Below are 16,254 nucleotides of genomic sequence, written 5' to 3'. Positions count from 1 at the left end.
TTTATATTTTTTTTGCTTCTGCTTCTTCCTGCACCAGAGTGCTGTAAAGTATGGGATTGGAAGGGAAGAAAAGTAAACCAAACAACGGAAAACGACAACAACATGGAACAGAACACGGAACAGAACACACTCACACACGCACGAAATAAAATACGTCTTTTCTGGCACGGAAAATGAATTAAGACTGAAGCCCGATTTCTCTTTTTTTTTTCCTTTTTTAAAAAAATGAGGGCATAGTAGGGGGATAATAAAGTCTACCTAGCAAAGTATAAAACGACAGAAGCATGGTTTCCATCGAATAGGATTAAACAGTTATAAAACAATTACATCGACTGTGGGTGAGGTCTGGAGGTGCGGGGGGTGGAGTGGGGGGGTACATATTTGTGCTAAAACAACAGAAAAAAGGGGCCGGGGTGGGGAGGGGGACCCCAAAGAAACTATCGAGGGGCTGTTCTGTACAGTGAGGGCTCATTAAGAAAAAGCCGACTGTTTATAAAAGAAACGGAGGTTGGCTTGTCTTGGAGCGGGCGCGGGGACAGGAGCGTCTTCGCAGCAGTGGTCACATTTGTGGGGGGGGCTGGGAAGTCAGGCTGGCGAGGGGGACGTTATCTCTCTTCTCCCAAGAGACCATGCAGAGAGGTGGGCATGCATGAGGGGCTGCGGGGCGCACACGATGGCGGGGGTCTTGGTCAGGGACAGGGCACGGCAAAGGCCAACAGAGATGGGCGCTCTCTGGGGGTGGGGACCGTGGAGGACGGGTTAGCACCCCACCTCCAAACCTGTAAAAGGGGCTGAGGCAGAGAACCCAGCTTTGAGGAGCAGACCTGCACCCGGGGCCCAGCCTGCCCCACACCAGCGGACGCCGCACACATCCAGAAATCAGAGAAGCATGGAGGGGGCGGACAGACGCACAGACGGAGGAGAGAGCATTAGCGCACGGAATCCATTACAAAAAGGCAATTAATTGTCCAAGGAGGGTCTCTTTTTTTCTCCATTTTTTTCTTTTTTTGTGTGTGTCTGTTTCCTTTAAAAAAAAAAATAACAGTAACACTACCACTAACCCAACAGCAGAACGGTTTGTACAGTACTACACGGGGCGGGGCGGGGCGGGGCGGGGCGGGGCCAAAGACTTCATAAATAAGAGGCAGGTCCCAGACCTGCAATTTGTCAACATGTCTTAAATAGGTGCATTATTTAAATCTTATGTACAACAAGAACCACTTTGCATAGCAATGATGAGGACACAGGACGGGTGCAGTGGCGTGATGGGTCTTCTCGTCCCACGGCAGCTGGTGCTCCGCTCGGAGCCTCTGGGAAGAAAGCACCCCTGGTCCCGTGGCGGTGGCTTCGGAGGTGACTTTCCCCGCACGGCGTTCAACACAAAGGCAAAGAAAATCCACAAAGGGCCCCCCACCCCTCCCCGACCCGCTGATGCTCCTCTCGTTGCTACAAAGTCCGCTTTAGATCAGGTCAAAGGTTCCGATGAATGAAGCTAAAAGAATTCGGCGGGGGCTGGGCGTGCTTGTGGCCCCCTCCCCACCCCCACCCCCCTCCGCCCCCAGAAAGACTCCCCCATCTAGCTCGCAGCCAGGGCGCTGGGAGGGAGCCCAGGACCGGCCGCGCTACGGCTACGAGTCGAGAGCTGTTTGTCGTGGTGCGAGGTCCTCCAGCCGCTGGGAGCGTCACCAGGCCTCCGTGTAGCGGACGTCCACCTCCTTCAAGTTGGGCAGCTTGGCCTGTGGGCAGCAAGAGGTGGCCTTGTCACGCAGGCTGCACTGACCTGGGCCAAGGGCCCCTGCCTCCGCCTCCACCAGGTGGTGCCCTGGGCTCCCTGGGGCTCTGGGAAGGCTGGGTGCTCAGAGCACAGCTCAGAGCAGGCGGGGTGTGCCCAGGCCCCGGAGAAAACCAGGACCAGGGTTTGAACCCAGCTCTGACACTGGTTTCTCCACGCCTCAGTTTCCCCAGTGTGGAGCGGATCTGAGTCCAGCCCCTGGCTCTCAGGATGGTGCCATCCTCCAAGTGCATGGAGAAGCCACCTACAGGGCACCTGGGCGGGTCTGGATGCTCCCCACAGGGAGCCAGGGACAGGGCATGTGATTCCTCCTGCCATCTCAGGGTTAGGGTTAGGGTTAGCTCCCTACTCTCCGAAGCTCCCTCGCCCTCGTCTCACAGATGGCTGTCTCTTTAACTGGTCCCATTCCCTCTGCTGCATCCTGGGCAGGCTAAGGGGCCGCTGCACTGTGACGTCCCCACCTCCAGCACAGGCCTGGCACACAGCAGGTGCGCCAAGAGCTCTGGAGGCCACAGCCCGAGCAGAGCCGGCTGCAGGGGGCCTGGCCGGGCAGGAGGTGGCAGCCGGAACGGGGCTTCCCAGATTCCCTCACTAGAGCGGGTCCCGCCAAGGGCTGCTGGAGGATTCCCTCTAAACGGCTTCTAGGGCGCGGAGGTGCCAGAGTGGCTCATGGCGCCATCTGTGCCTTCTCGCCTTGGGGCCCAGCCCTGCCCGGACACGGACTTGGCCAGCTCGCCTGATCTCCAGGAGCAGCTGGTGCAGGTCAGGAGGGCGGCCTGGCTCATCCCCTTCCCATACACCAAACGCCCCGTCCCCATCGCCCGGACCCTCCTCTCCCTGGTCTCATCTCAGCAGCCAGGCCCGCGGCTGCGGCTGCAGCAGCCCTCCCAGGGCTCTCCCTGTTCCCGCTCCTGCCCCCTTCCCCAACACCCATCTTCCATGCAGGGCCCAACAGGCTCTTCAATGCTGCCCGCTCAGAGACATAGAAGGTGCAGCGCTGAGCAGGCGCAACCCAGGGCCTTCAGGGACCCCCGCCCCATGCTGAGCTGCACTTGCTGCAGGGTGGGCTTGCGCGCCACCGTGAGCCTCGTGCCCTCCGCACAGCCTCTGAGTTTCAGCCGAGGCGGCCTGTTTTCGAAGGAACCCTGAGTGTCCCAGCTCACAGGCTCTCCGGGTCTGGGCCCTGTGGATGCCCCGCGGCTCCGTGTCCGGGGCTCCCTCCCCTGCGCCACGAGTGCCTCCCTGGGGGCTCTGGAGAGGTGGGGGGGCGTTACCTTCAGGTCCTCGTAGGTGTCCGCCGAGAGCTTGGTGCTGTTCATGTTTAAGCTGCACAGACTCTTCATGGCTGGGCAAAGACAGGCAGGGTCGTTAGGCAGGGACACGGTGGTGGTGGTGGTGGGGGAATGGCCAAGCTCGAGGGCCCAGGTGACAGACAGGGCGGGGGTGGACGGTAATGCGCACAGCCGGGGTGGCCCGGCTTCAGACACTTGCTGGTAGGTGCTGGCTTCCTGTTCTCTCCCTGCCCTCCGAGCCTCCCTCCGTGGTGCCCCATCCCCGCCTGGGCCCCATGTCCGCACAGCACGCTGGTGCTCAGACAGCCCAGGCGGCGCAGGCCTGGCCCCGCCCCCGAGGGCAGCTAGAAGCTCCCCCAGTGGCTGTGGCTCCTGCCTGGCCGCTGGAGGACCTCAAGCGTGGGTTTGCACGGAAGCCACACAGGAGCTCGATCAAAGCCCCTGCCCACGCCCAGGGACCTTGATGAGGGGCTGGAGCAAGGCCAGGGGATCTGCATTCATCCCCTCCCTTCTGGGTAGCTCCAAGGAGCAAGGCTGCAGAGAGAGGGCTGCTCCACGCTTCCTCCCCGCCGCCCACCCCCCTCCCATGCCACCAGGAAGTTGCCGACAACCTCACAGCTCCCTTCACACCTGGACCCCAAACCACCTATGGGTCCTGAGAGCTAAGCCAATGGGCCTGAGACCATGGGAAGCTGGCCACAGGCAGATTCCCAGGCCCCGTGCCTCCAAGACCAGCATCTCTGGGCTCCCTGAGTGTCCGGGGCTCCTCCTATCCCAGCAACGGGCACCAAAGACCGGGCATCTGGCAAAAGGCTGTTTCCGAGCCACAAAGTCCTGGGCGGGGCCTGAGAACTTGTGTTCCTGGCCAGGAGCGGCTGCTCAGGGGATGGCTGTCTGGGACCCTGGTCGCCACACAGGCACCTGCGGGCCTTCGGAGGCGCGGGCCCACCTCTGCCGTCATTCCTAAGCTCCAGGAGGCAAGTCCCCGCCCCCCACTCCCAGCACCTGCGATGGTGCCCGGCACAGGGACCCCTCCCCGCAGCACCCCGGGCACTCACAGCTGAGGGCCAGCAGGCCGGCGTCGGTGACCGGGGTCTCGCACAGGTTGAGCACCTGGAGCATGGTGAGGTGTTCCGACAGGAGCCGCAGGCCGGCGTCTCCGAACTGCAGGACACACAGGCGCTCAGCCCTTGCCAGGCCCCCCGGGAAGTGACCCTGAGGCTGGGGTGGAGGCGGAGGGAGGGCTGTGGCCAGAGCGCCACACCAAGGCCCCCGGCCTCAGGCCTCGGGATCTGAGCCGCTCTCTCTTCCTCCCTGACCTGGGCTGGGCGCAGCTTCTGCTGCCGGGGCCGGGGCCAGCTCTGCCGCCTGCCGGGCACGGCTTGAGACTCAGCGACTCCCAGCGCTCCGCCCAGCGGGCACAGCGGTGGAGAAAGCTGGGCATGTGAGGCGGGCCCAGTTCTGCTGCTGAGCGGGGCAGTGGCAGGCACGAGGCCCCGCAGAGGGCCGGGCAGCTCAGGGGACCCCCGGCCTGGCTCGGGGCACCGGGCATTTCCTGGGTGCTCGTCAAGATGACAGAAAGGCCCTCGGGCCACACTCCCGGGCCGGGGTGGGCAAGGCAGCAGCACCTGCTCCACCGCTCAGCCCCGTGGGACGGCGGGGGCCTGTCCTCGCCTGGGCCTCGGCATTCCCAACTGTGAAATGGGCTTTGGGGCTTCCCAAGCTCCTCAGTGTCCTTTGGCCGGGGCGGGGGCACGGGGACAAGGAGAGGGGGCCCCGGGCCGGCCTCGGCGGTACCTGAGTGGACCACAGGTTGAGCTGCTTGAGAGAAGGCAGTTTGATGAGGTGCTCCGCGCAGGCACTGGTGACGTTGGTGAAGGCCAGACTGAGGTTCTCCAGGTTGCCGAAGGAGCCGGAGCTCAGGAGACGCGCCAGGTCAGCGTCCTGCAGGTGGGCGGGCAGGGCGCTGGGGCGGTGCCGGGGCTGCGGGGGCCACAGCCCTCCCAGCCTGGGCCTCCAGAAACCCAGTGGCGACTGTGAAGGGCAGCTGGTCGCCTCCACACCTGTGGACGCAGGGGCCGGCCGGGGGAGGAAGCCTCCAGGGCCGTGACTCACGCCCTGAGTCACCAAACTGGGTGTCCTCCCACGAGCCCATGTGCCTGACCCACTGCCTTGCTCTCCCAGGTGGCCCCGTGTGCCCATTTCTCACATGCAAACACTGAGGCCACTCAGCGCCACTGCTGGAGGACTCAGCGCACGCCTGAGCACTAGACCTGAGGTCGTCAAGGGCAGTATCTGTTCTCCTTTCCATCCAGAGTTTTAGTGGCCACCTGGCTGCCCAGAATTAAGGCTCATTTCCCATGCTCCCTAGCAGCTAAGTAGGATCACGTGTTCATCTGTACAATGAGATCTAAGCAGACATGCCTAGAGAACTTCTAGTAAGGTTCTTTCTTTTTCTTTTTTCTTTTTTTTTTTTTATGGGCAGAGTTAAACAGTGAGAGAGAGAGAGAAAGGTCTTCCTTCTGTTGGTTCACTCTCCAAATGGCTGCTATGGCCAGAGCTGAGCTAATCCGAAGGCAGGAGCCAGGTGCTTCTCCTGGTCTCCCATGTGGGTGCAGGGCCAAGCACTTGGGCCATCCTCCACTGCCTTCCCGGGCCATAGCAGAGAGCTGGACTGGAAGAGGAGCAACCGGGACTAGAACCCAGAGCCCATATGGGATGCTGGCGCCACAGGCGGAGGATTAACCAAGTGAGCCGTGGCACTGGCCCTAGTAAAGTTCTTAAAGGAAGGAGCATGTACTTCTTTGCCTTTTCTTTCTCCCTGCTGGCTGGAGCTCAAGCAGCGTTACTGGTTCATGAGGTGGCAGACAGAGGTCAGTGACAGTGTGGCAGCAGGAGAGAAGGAAATAACACCCCAAAGACCTGGTAAAATGGGAATGGTGGATCACACACTCCCAGGGGTGTTGAGAAGGCACAATGAATAGTGTAGTATTGCGCCTGTCATACCAGTGCCTGATGCATACCAGGCACTATCACCACCATCACTAACAACTGGCAACGTGATACTCTTGGTCTCATCCAATCTTCAACGTAATGCTTTAATTTTGTTTGGTTTTTACCTCTCCCCCAAGCCCTGCTACCTCCTGGAGGAGCTGCCTGTCAGTGCTGGGGTCCTAGCTCCCCTCCCCCACAGCAGCAGTCACAATGCTGCCAGCCCATCAGGGAGGACAGACCCACCGTTCTCCACCCGGCCCCCAGGAGAACGAAACCAACTCACTGTGGACTTGGAGGGCAGTGTTAGCCGGGTGGGCCCACCTTTCCTTTGCTGCAACAGAAATCAGGCTGGTCACTGCCGGCAGTTTGCCATTCCCACCCTGTGCCTCCCCGTTGACGCCACTCCTGGAAGCACTATCTTGGTGGCAACAAGGTGGTCTTGGCCTCGGGGCAGACCCTCAGACGGGGTGTGAGCTCAGGGGGTGCAGCGGAGAGGCGCTCACACGTGCCACGGGGCAGGGGGGAGGGGCCAGACTGCGGACGCCCTGAGCACGAAGCCAGCTGTCTCCCGGGGCAGCTGGTGCAGAGCTCCCGGCAGTGAAGTCTTGGAGCTACCCAACCCGAGCGGGGGTGCTGGGTTGTTCCAGGACAAGGGGCGAGGGTGACAGCGTGCGACGGTCCTGCTGGGCGTGGCCCCACGCACGGCCGCTCAGAGCAAGCCCTTTGGCAGAGAAGCGCAGGTGCTGGCACTCAAGGGAGGGCCCTGTGCTCGAAGGGACGTGGGGGAGGGAGGCTGGCCACAGACAGTGAGACAGGACCCAGGCCCCCGGGTCAGTGCCTCTCTCTGATCACCTGCACAGTGCAAGTGACAGTCCCTGGGCCCTCCCCGCTCCGGCACAGCCCAGGTGCGGACCCACCAGCTCCTTCAGCTCCCGCTGCCGGTCGCACAGCTGCTCGTACATGCGCTTGCCCACGTCCGTGCTCTCCAGGGTTGAGATGATCTGCAGCTGGGTGTCGTTGTTGTCGATGATGTTGTATTCCAACATCAAGCACAGGATCTGCCCACAACCACAGGGTTACACCGGCCTGCGACCCTCGGCCAAGTCGCTGTCCGATCGCACGCAGCGGCGAATCCTCGGGTCGGTGCGACAGACCCCCCCCACCAGATCCCTGGCACCGAGGTCACGTGACAAGCTCAGCGCACCGTGCACCCCCGATCAGCACGCTGCTCCCTCTTTTCTGCCCTCCCGGCTGTGTGAGTATCCCATCTCCACAACGGGAACCCCAGCGTGTGCAGCCAGCGTGGAGCAGGCCCGCGACAGATGCACACTGGGACTAGGCCTGCCAGGACCCCAAGGTGGGAGACCCGTCTATGTCCCGTTCTCCCCTGAGGCCTGGCCCACAGTGAGACTGGTGGATGCAGCTGGAGCCCCGAGGCATGGCTGCATGTGCGGCTGATGCAGCGGGCCGTGGGGCTGCACGCGCTGCCTTCCTGCCCCTGGACAGCCCTGGCCCCTGGCAGGGGCTCACTCAACAGGACCCAGGCTCTGGGACGGGCTCCTTACCTCCACCATGGTCTGGTTCCCCCTCAGCGCCAGGAGCATGCAGGGGCCCAGCTTGTTTTCGGCCAGGGAGAGCAGGAATTTTTTGGTCTTGTAACAGGAGCCCATGAGGATGTGCACCTGTGGGTGAGGAGACCCATGTGAAGGGAGAGACTGCCGTGGCGCCCAGGGCCTTGGTGCCGGCCTCCCAGGGGGAGCCAGGAGGCCGCCAGGGACCCATCCCTAGCTGGTCGGGGGTTACCCGCTCTGCCCTGCAATGCAAGACACCCTCCGCCACACACTGTCCAGTGTGGACACGAGCTGGTCATGGAAGAACAAACGCCATATTCCCCCTCTTACGTGCGGTGCCAGGGACAGGGACATGCCTGGAGAGTACAACAGTGGCCGCGCAGGCCCCAGGGCCAGGGGACGGGAACTTGTGTTTCATCACAGAATCTAAGTTAGGCTGGATGGCGACAGTGTGAATGTACTTAATGCCCGCTGAAGATGCATGCTTGAAAAAGGCCCAACAGGAACTGCTACTTAACCACCACTGTGAGACCCGCCCCTCCTCGGCTCCCCTGAGGGCACAGCACAGCTGGAACCAGGTGGAAATGACCAGGCAGCCCCCGAGGGTGTGGGGTAAGGGATGTGACCCAGCCCTGCCCAGGCGCCTGGAAGCTGGGTGCGACACTTCGGGAGACGGCTCCTCCCCGGGGGCTGTGTACACCAGCCTTTCTTCCTGGTGTGGGGGTGGGGACCCACAGGCAGGGGTCCCCACATGACAGAGCTGGGGAGCCCCGAAAACTCCTTTGTCTCCTCCCGACCACACACATCAAGGCCCTTCCAAGGTTGGAGATGGCAGCTGAATCCAGGGACCACTGCCCAGCCCCATCTCCATGGCAACGAGGCATTTGCAGCCCAGGGGTTGCCTGCGTCCCTCCCCACCTATCTGTCTTCACTCTATCACTAAGGAGTCTGGTGTGCAAATGGGGTCTCTCTGCCTGGGAGGCTGCCAGCTCGCCCGATTCTCCCTCACCCTGGGAGGGGGCAGTGAGCGTTGCCATGGTGACGTGGTGACGTCAGAGGAAGCCCGAGAAGTGATGACAGGCAGGAGAGAGGGAGGCAGCACGGCCAGGCAGGGCTGGGCACGTTTCTGGAGTGCACAGAGCACTCCAAAGGGAGCCGTGTGGCAGCAGGCAGGGAGTGGAGAGGGCAGGCGTAAGGACGGGGGCCTAAAAATAAGTCCCTTTCAAGTGGGCTCAGAGGCTGCACCTTGGTTTATCATCACTGCGCAACTGCCCCTGCCAGGCTCTCGGAGGTGAGCTGCTGCCCCGCTGCCTGACCGCGATGAGAACAGCCACGGCGGCCGGGCGCTTTGTAGCTACCGTCACCGGCAATCGCCATGGAAACCACCAGAGGCCAGAACCAGGCACCCCGTTCCCCAGCACAGGAAGAGGAAGCTCAGAGGGGCAAGGAACTGGGCCAGGCCAATGGCCAGCTCACACCCGGGCTGAGCTCCGAGCCCAGGCTGGGCCGGTGTCCATGCTTCCTCGCCGTGTACACGGGGGACTGCAGTGACTGCGGCTGCTGGCTGCTTGGGCACAGCACCCGTCCCTGGGGCAAGAGGCGGTGGGGGCAGGAAGGCACCCCCCGGGCAGGAACGGCTTGGGAAGAAGCCCAGTGACCTCAGACTGGCCACCAAGCCTCTGTGGGCCTCTGTTTCAACACAGGTCTCAGTGGCATCGGGGCTGCGGGGAAGATGAGAGGGGGGAGGGCCTGTGACGTAACTGACACAGCAGCCAGCGGTAAGAAAGCGCCGGCAGTCACGGGGTGTGCTTCTCCGTAGGCAGGGAGGACTCCCGACCTCGACCTCACTGCGAGAATGCGTGAGCCAGAGGACAGGCAGTGGCTGGAGTTCCTGGTGCAGTAACACTGGGCACTCAACGCCCTGTACGTCAGCACTGCCACAACTCACTGCAGCGAGCCCCTCAGTCTTCAGCTCTCTCATCTGTAAAATGGAGCCATAGCCAGTGTCCCCTCCTCCCAGAGCTGTGTGAGACTGAGCAAGTGAGGAAGGCTGAGCTCCTGGCTCAGAGCCTGAAGTGACAGCTGTGGCCACTGTCACCCTCCCCTTCTTCTGGCCTGGAACCTGCCGGACACACCATGGTGGCCGGGGCGGCTGTTTTACCCACTGGGAAACAAAGGGGGGGTCATTGGTGGCTCCCGAGGGGGGCCCACGTGGTGTACCATGCTGGCGAAGAGCTCCCCGTCGTCGTCACAGGCCACCCCTCCAGGGCTGTAGAGCTGGAACCAGCCGTCCTTGCCCGCCCGCACGCTTAGCAGGCACGAGTGCACCTGTGGACAGAGAGGGGCGCACGCTCAGCTCCACGCGGGTCTGCTGACAACAGAGAGCCCTGTCCATGTACACACACACACACACACACAGGCTCCGCAGAAGCCCTGCAGCTGGACAAACTGGCCCAGCAGCTCCCAGCCTCCTCCCAAACGCCATGGGAAAACCTCTGGACAACGCGGGGGTCTCCCTGCACCAGGAACCATCTGCCATCAGCTCCTGGGCCGTGCTCAGCGAAGCAGGGGTGTGGCTGTGCCACGACAGGGATGCCCGGAGCGCCCCAGACTCAGCCCCTCCTCCGGGGTCCCCTCCTCTCCTGTCTCTCACTCCCCTCTCTTGCTGGCTGCTGCCCTTTCTCTGTGTCTCGGCCCCTCTCTCTCGGGGGCTCCACCACCAGCACCCCATGTCTGGCACCTTTCTCTCTGTCTGCCTTCTCTCCCCAAGTTTCCTGTCCCAGTGCGCGTAGGCGCTGTCTCCCTTGCTAGGTCTCTGTCCTGCCAATCTCTCTGTGACTGCACTTCCTTCTCCGTGTCTGTCCAGGCATGTGCGTGCATGTGCGTGCATGTGTGTGCATGCATGTGTATGTGTGCCAAGTTCAGGGCCCACAGCATAGCTCTCCAGTTCCCTCCCAAAGCTGTGAGGCTGTTAGTGCGTGTGCATGCACACGTGTATGTGTGTCTGGGAGGAACTCCACAGCCATTCCTCAGCCCCCCCCACCCCCGCCTCGCCCAGGCACTGATTGCACAGAGGGAGGAGACAGCGAGGGCGAGAGGAGCAGAGGCCTTGGCCTGCCTCCCCCCATCCTCAGAAGAGACGAGAGGGGCCACAGCTGGCGGCGGGAGGGAGGGGCCGTTTGCTGCCATGAGTCCCTCGCTCACAGCTACGAAGTGGATCGCAACCCACACACAAGGAAAGCGACAACAACGGCGGCAGCTTCTGTTTGTCATTCCCAGTCGCAAGAACATCACGCGTTAACTCCGCTCCTTCAGCTAAAACGCTACTCAATGAACACAGTGAAGAACAGAACAGCAAGCCGCTTTGTGGGGAGAAAAGAGGGAGGACAGAGAAAAGTGAGCAGGGGAAGAGACGAGTGGGGGAAAAAACCCAGCAGAGCAAAAGAAAGGGGCGAAGGGGAGAATGGGCCGCTGGGGGCGGGGATTCCCACCTCCGCATGGCCCCCCGTGGCCGCGCACGGGCCACCCCGCTTGGAAATCCCCTCCCAGCAGCTGGTTCTGCCTGTCCGGGCCTGCAGCAGCTGGAGCTCCGTGTATTCGCCCAGCTTGCAAGTCTGTTTGGAATCAAGGCTCCCTTTTCCAGGGGAATTCTGAGAATCCTTCTCCACACGGCACGGAATGACGCGGGTTGGAGGACACTGACACACACGGGACCCGGGCCATTCAGAAGCTCCTCGCCTGCTTTCCCAGCATGCCCGAGGATCACTTTTGGAATCAGTGCATAGAATCATGGAATTCTGGATGTTGATCTTTCTAGATCCTTCTAGAACTACATTTACAGTGTGGCCTAGAGACCACAGAATCACTGGACGCTGGCTCCAAGTGCAGGTTCCAGCTACCCAGAGCCAGCGGGAGCCCTGCAGGGAGCAGTGTTGTGTGTGTGTGTGGGAGGGGTCTGCGTCTTGCACAAGCTCCACTCATAATAAAGTTTGAGAACTGCTGTTCGGGACGTCCAGGCTGAGAGCGGGACACGCAGGGCCCTGGGACAGGGAGGCCGGCAGTGGTCGCACATGGTGAGGCCTGGGTGTTGATGTGCCCTAGACTCCTCACTCTCCTGCTCGTGCGTGTGCGTGTTTGGGAAACTGTCTTTTCAGGCCCACAGCACAGCTTACAGCTCAGTCCAACCAGTGCAGTGGCACCTCCTCCAGGAAGCCTCCTTGGATGGCTCCATTGAGAATGACTTGCTTGCTCCCTTGCCCATCGTCTCCCTGCTCTGCGAGGGACACAAGTGTCCAGGTCCATCCCCGGTGGGGAGCCAGGCTTCCTGGCCCTGAATCCTACCCCGGCAGAGGGACGGTAACAGGACCTGCTCATGGGGCTGCCGTGAGCGTCAGATGAGAGCACGCATGTGCCCCGCTAGGCGATTCTGCTGCTGCCACTCTCACTGGTGTCAACGCGATGGAGGGGAAAGGTGGCGGGAGGACCCCAGCCCACGTCCTTGCTGGTGCATACGGGCTTGGGTAAAAGCTCTGCTTCTGTGATGGGCAGTGCAGCCTCTCAGGGAGGGCCCCGGCCACCACGCCCGGGGAAATAAACACCAGCTCGGACCGCGGCTAGGGTTCCTGGCTTAGCCTGCTGACAGTGGTGCACGTCAGCCCAGCTCCAAACCAGGGCCTGGCCCAGCACGTGGAGAGCAGCGTGTTCACACTGACATCACAGGCCACGCCCACCGTGCCTGCAGCCCGGAGCCTCTGCCCACCCGCTCTGGATGCCTCACCTCTTGTCGTGGGTCCTCGGCGAACCTCTGAATGACGTACTTCAGCTCCCTGCAACAGAGCAGCGGGGCCGAGTCACTCTCGGGCCTGCGGGGAGGGACCGGACAGGGCGGGCGGCGTGGGCTGGGGAGGGGAGCGGGCAGAGCCCAGGGGTCAGGGCGCAGCCGGCGTCTCCACCTTCTGTGCACATGAGACAGGGCCAGGGCCAGGGCGAGGCTGGCTGTGGAGGGCTGCCCTCCGGCCAGAGCACGTCTGTGCCGGGACAAGGTGACCTGGGCGTCGCCCGAATACTCACTTGGTGAACTTCTCATGCGCGAGGGCTCTGTGACAAAAACAAAGGGAAGGGGGCAGTTAGCCGGGCGCTCGGAAGCCACACAATGTTCCCGAGGTTTCCTCTGGGGACGCCCAGACTCCACGTCTCAGTCCAAGAATGGAGGGGAAGTTGAGAGGGAAATGCTAACGGTCTGTCCCTGCCCCAGGCTCCGAAACAAAGGCCCCCTGTGCTAGGCCACAGAGGCAGGGACGGGAGAGAGCCAGCCCCAGCCACGCAGGACCACACCGCAAACAGGACCGGCGCTGCCCGGTGTGGGAGCCCGCGCAGGCGCCCCAGGGCTCCAGGGACCCAGGTGTGTTCGTTAATTGTTCCACAATTAAGGCGCGGCCGCACTAATTACTGCCACACGGCAGCACGGCCATCAGGGACCAAGCTCCAAGCGAATTGCATCATGGGCCGCTGTCAGATGCGTCCCCGGGCCTGTGGGGATGGGGCTGCGGTCAGTGACGCCACCGCTCTTGGGAGACCAGGGCGGCTCCCAGGAGTCAGACTTCTCCGGTCTCCAATGCTGAGGGCCCGCGAGACCAGCTAGGCCAGCAAATGGGGCAATTACCAGGTATAATGCCCACCCTGGAGAGCTACGGTTCATAAACACAGGCTCCATAATGGGCTCCTGAGAGAGCCCCCTGCACCCCTCTGGCCTGGCTTCTTCAGATCCATCCAAACAGAGCCCTGGAGGCATGTGCGGGCCTGGTTATTTGCACAAAGCTCTCTCTGGGTCATTATCCACCAGACAGCTTTCTCCCCATTTCCCTGGGATAAGCTGGACCCTGGGGGACAGGTCAGTGGGACAGGGACGGAGGGGTCATTTGTGGCCAGCTTCATTGTGGAGCTCCAGCTGACGATCATCCTGGGCCTAACAGGTGCACCCAGCAAACCACGGCATGGGCTGCGAGCGGCCTCCCTCCCTGTATACCCAGAGCTCTCTGCCTCCACCTGAGGCTAACTGGGCTGTGTGCAAGGCACTGTGGGGAGGACTTGGCTCTCTGAGCTCCTGGATCTGGGGAGCTCTGCAATGCAGCCCCTGGATCACCCCAGTTTACATGGGGGTGGGGGCTGTGCCTCTCCCAGGACTCACGACCAAGGGTGGGGCGGGCCCAGGGCCGGCATCTCCATCTGTTGGCCATCAGTCCACGGTGGCTCCATGGCTAGGGTTTTTCTCATAGGGGGAGGCTCTCGAGAACAGTGAGGGACTTACTCTTTGGGGAACGGAATGGGTTGAAGCAAGCTGGCCAGCGACGGCCTCCAGTCATCGTAGTCCGACCTAGGAGGAGAAGGGGCAACAGTTAGGTCAGGTGTCCCGGAGGGAATGGCAGGGCCGCGGCACCCACTTCCCCTTCTGGGAGGCCTCTAGGGTGCGTGAGCATCTGAGGTTGGCATCTCCCGGCCAGGGCCAGCCCACGGGCCCCGCTGTGGTGACGAGGTGGTGGCAGGCTCCCTGCCTGCACTTCAGACCCTCCGGCCTCTGAGCTGCTTCAGGAGGGGCCAGGACAGGATGCACTGTGTCCCCACGGATGTCGACGCTGAAGGTCTGGCCCAGAACCCCAGGATGACTGCACTTCCCTAGGTGACAGCAAAGCCGTTAGGTGGGCCCTGACCTCACGGCTCCACCCTCCACCACCGAGCAGGACACCTACGTTTCTGGGGTGCAGACGGCAGCCCCGGCCAGCGCACCAGGGAGGTTAGCTTGGGCTGGGCCTGCAAGAGCCACGGGAAAATAAAAGCGGCGGGCTGCTGCGTCCCTGCACGTCTGCTTCTCCTTTCCTTCGATTTCTGAAGCTGATGCCAATGACAGCAGTGACGCCGATGGTCACAGCAAGAGCAGTGAAAGACAACGGCGGCCGTGACTTCACCAGCGCCGTCTACGTGAGCTGCACGATGAGAGCCGCGGTTTGGTTCCCTCACTCGTCTCCAGGGCACAGCGAGAGGGAAGCGATCAGCCCACTGAATGGATGCGGAAACTTGAGGCCCAGCCCCTGAGCTGACACTGCTACAGCTGGGGAGACATCCAATCTGGGAGTGTCTGGCTCCACAGCCTTGCCTCTCACGGGCCCTGCAGACTGGGGACCTTGGGTGGGGAAGGGGGACCCACCCCAGGCAGAGCAGGAGCAGACAGTGCCACACATGCACCCTTGCAGGAGGGGGCGCTCTTCCTGAGTGTGGGCAGAGCTGGGCTATTCAGTCGCTCACACAGCCAGGCATGGGTGAGCCAGGCCTGCTGGTCAGGCCCTTGCAGCTCCACCATCCCACAGGCGCGAGAGTGTCACACGCCATCAGGCCCTAGGAAGGGAGCTGTCCCATACAGAAACGCTACCACTGACGGTGGCCCCTGCCCCAGGATGCCAAGCCTCTGAGCGAGCTCCAGGGATCTGCCCCACAACCCCACGTGAGCCCCGATCACAGATGAGAAGCCGCTGATTAAAGCCCAAGGGGTGACCCTGGGGCTGCGCCCCGAGAGGTCGCAGGAGGAAAGGACAATGCTTCGGAGGTCTGTGTGGGGTCAGCGGGCTCCCTGCCCACCACCGGAACAGCTCAGAAAGACATAGGACGCGCGGGGCCTGCCAGAGATGATGGATGGCCTGCACCGTGCGCCGAAGCACTCCCAAGCGACCTACGTTTTACAGATAAGGAAAATCAAGGATCCGAGTGCGATCTGTCACAGGATGCCAGCAGGTAGCTGAGACTGTCCCTCGGGTGCATCTGTACCGACTGTATTTATAGCCAGTTCTCCCACCTGGGCCCCGATCTCTGGCTTTGGGCACTGCTGACAGGTGCCGTTCCAAGCTGCAGTCCCAGCTCTCTGAGGTCCCAGATGTTAAACCCTTCCCCGGCGTGGGGGCAGCCCCTGTACGCCTTCCCGGGGAGTTCTGGTGCAGTGCTGGCACCCTGTCAGCCCAGGGCAGCAGCTGGGTCTCATCTCTGCAGCCCCCACCAATGGCACCGGGCCTAGCAGGTGCTTGGTGCTCACAAGAGGGCTGCTGAATCCAAGGTGACACAGCTCAGGGTCTGCACTGCACACGGGGGCAGAAGGGGATGTAGGCGAGTCTCTGGGACAGCGAGTGCCCTGAGTGCCACCAGGAGCTGGGCCCCAGTGGAGGTCTCACCGAGATCCTGTCTTGGCATGAGAGCAGCCTGCAAGGGGCAGAGCTGCAGTCAGACACCCCATGGCACCTGGCACTGCCCACGGGAGAGGCTCAAGGGTGCCAGCACCCGGGCTGGGCAGGCATGGCCCCAGGACCCCAAGTAAGTCTCCTTTGTGCTCAGAATTCAGGCCTCCCTCTGGGAACACCTGGCCATACTCCAGGAACTGTGCCTTTGAGACAATGCCCTCTGCCCTGCACTGGCCGCAGAGTGGGCTGAGCTGACCCGTGCCCCCTGGCAGCAGCAGCAGCATGCCCTCCAGGGCATGGGATGGGCCAACCTGGGCCAGGACTCTGTGACCTCCCTAGCCCCCCCAGCCCTCTGAGACCCTTGAATTCTGCACAATACCATCTGC

At 62.2% G+C, this 16,254-nt stretch overlaps 1 protein-coding gene across 1 annotated transcript in view; it reads right to left on the bottom strand.

Moving 5' to 3' along the window:
- Window positions 1–1,551: 1,551 nt before the first annotated feature.
- Window positions 1,552–16,254, bottom strand: part of CMIP (c-Maf inducing protein) — a 212,960-nt gene continuing 198,257 nt past the window's right edge. Inside the window, exons 11-21 of the mRNA XM_062176295.1 lie at window positions 13,957–14,022; window positions 12,720–12,746; window positions 12,427–12,475; window positions 9,870–9,977; window positions 7,644–7,760; window positions 6,996–7,136; window positions 6,362–6,409; window positions 4,882–5,028; window positions 4,143–4,248; window positions 3,067–3,137; window positions 1,552–1,736 (exon numbers count right to left, since the gene is read on the bottom strand). Coding sequence (XP_062032279.1) covers window positions 1,683–1,736; window positions 3,067–3,137; window positions 4,143–4,248; window positions 4,882–5,028; window positions 6,362–6,409; window positions 6,996–7,136; window positions 7,644–7,760; window positions 9,870–9,977; window positions 12,427–12,475; window positions 12,720–12,746; window positions 13,957–14,022 — 934 coding nt within the window. The 3' untranslated portion in view covers window positions 1,552–1,682. The remainder of the gene's footprint in view (window positions 1,737–3,066; window positions 3,138–4,142; window positions 4,249–4,881; window positions 5,029–6,361; window positions 6,410–6,995; window positions 7,137–7,643; window positions 7,761–9,869; window positions 9,978–12,426; window positions 12,476–12,719; window positions 12,747–13,956; window positions 14,023–16,254) is intronic.

The sequence above is a fragment of the Lepus europaeus genome, chromosome 19 (genome assembly GCF_033115175.1).
Source record: "Lepus europaeus isolate LE1 chromosome 19, mLepTim1.pri, whole genome shotgun sequence".
Classification (NCBI taxonomy): domain Eukaryota; kingdom Metazoa; phylum Chordata; class Mammalia; order Lagomorpha; family Leporidae; genus Lepus; species Lepus europaeus.
The sequence above is the reverse complement of the archived record's forward strand: the minus strand, read 5'-3'. Positions and strand labels throughout refer to the sequence as shown.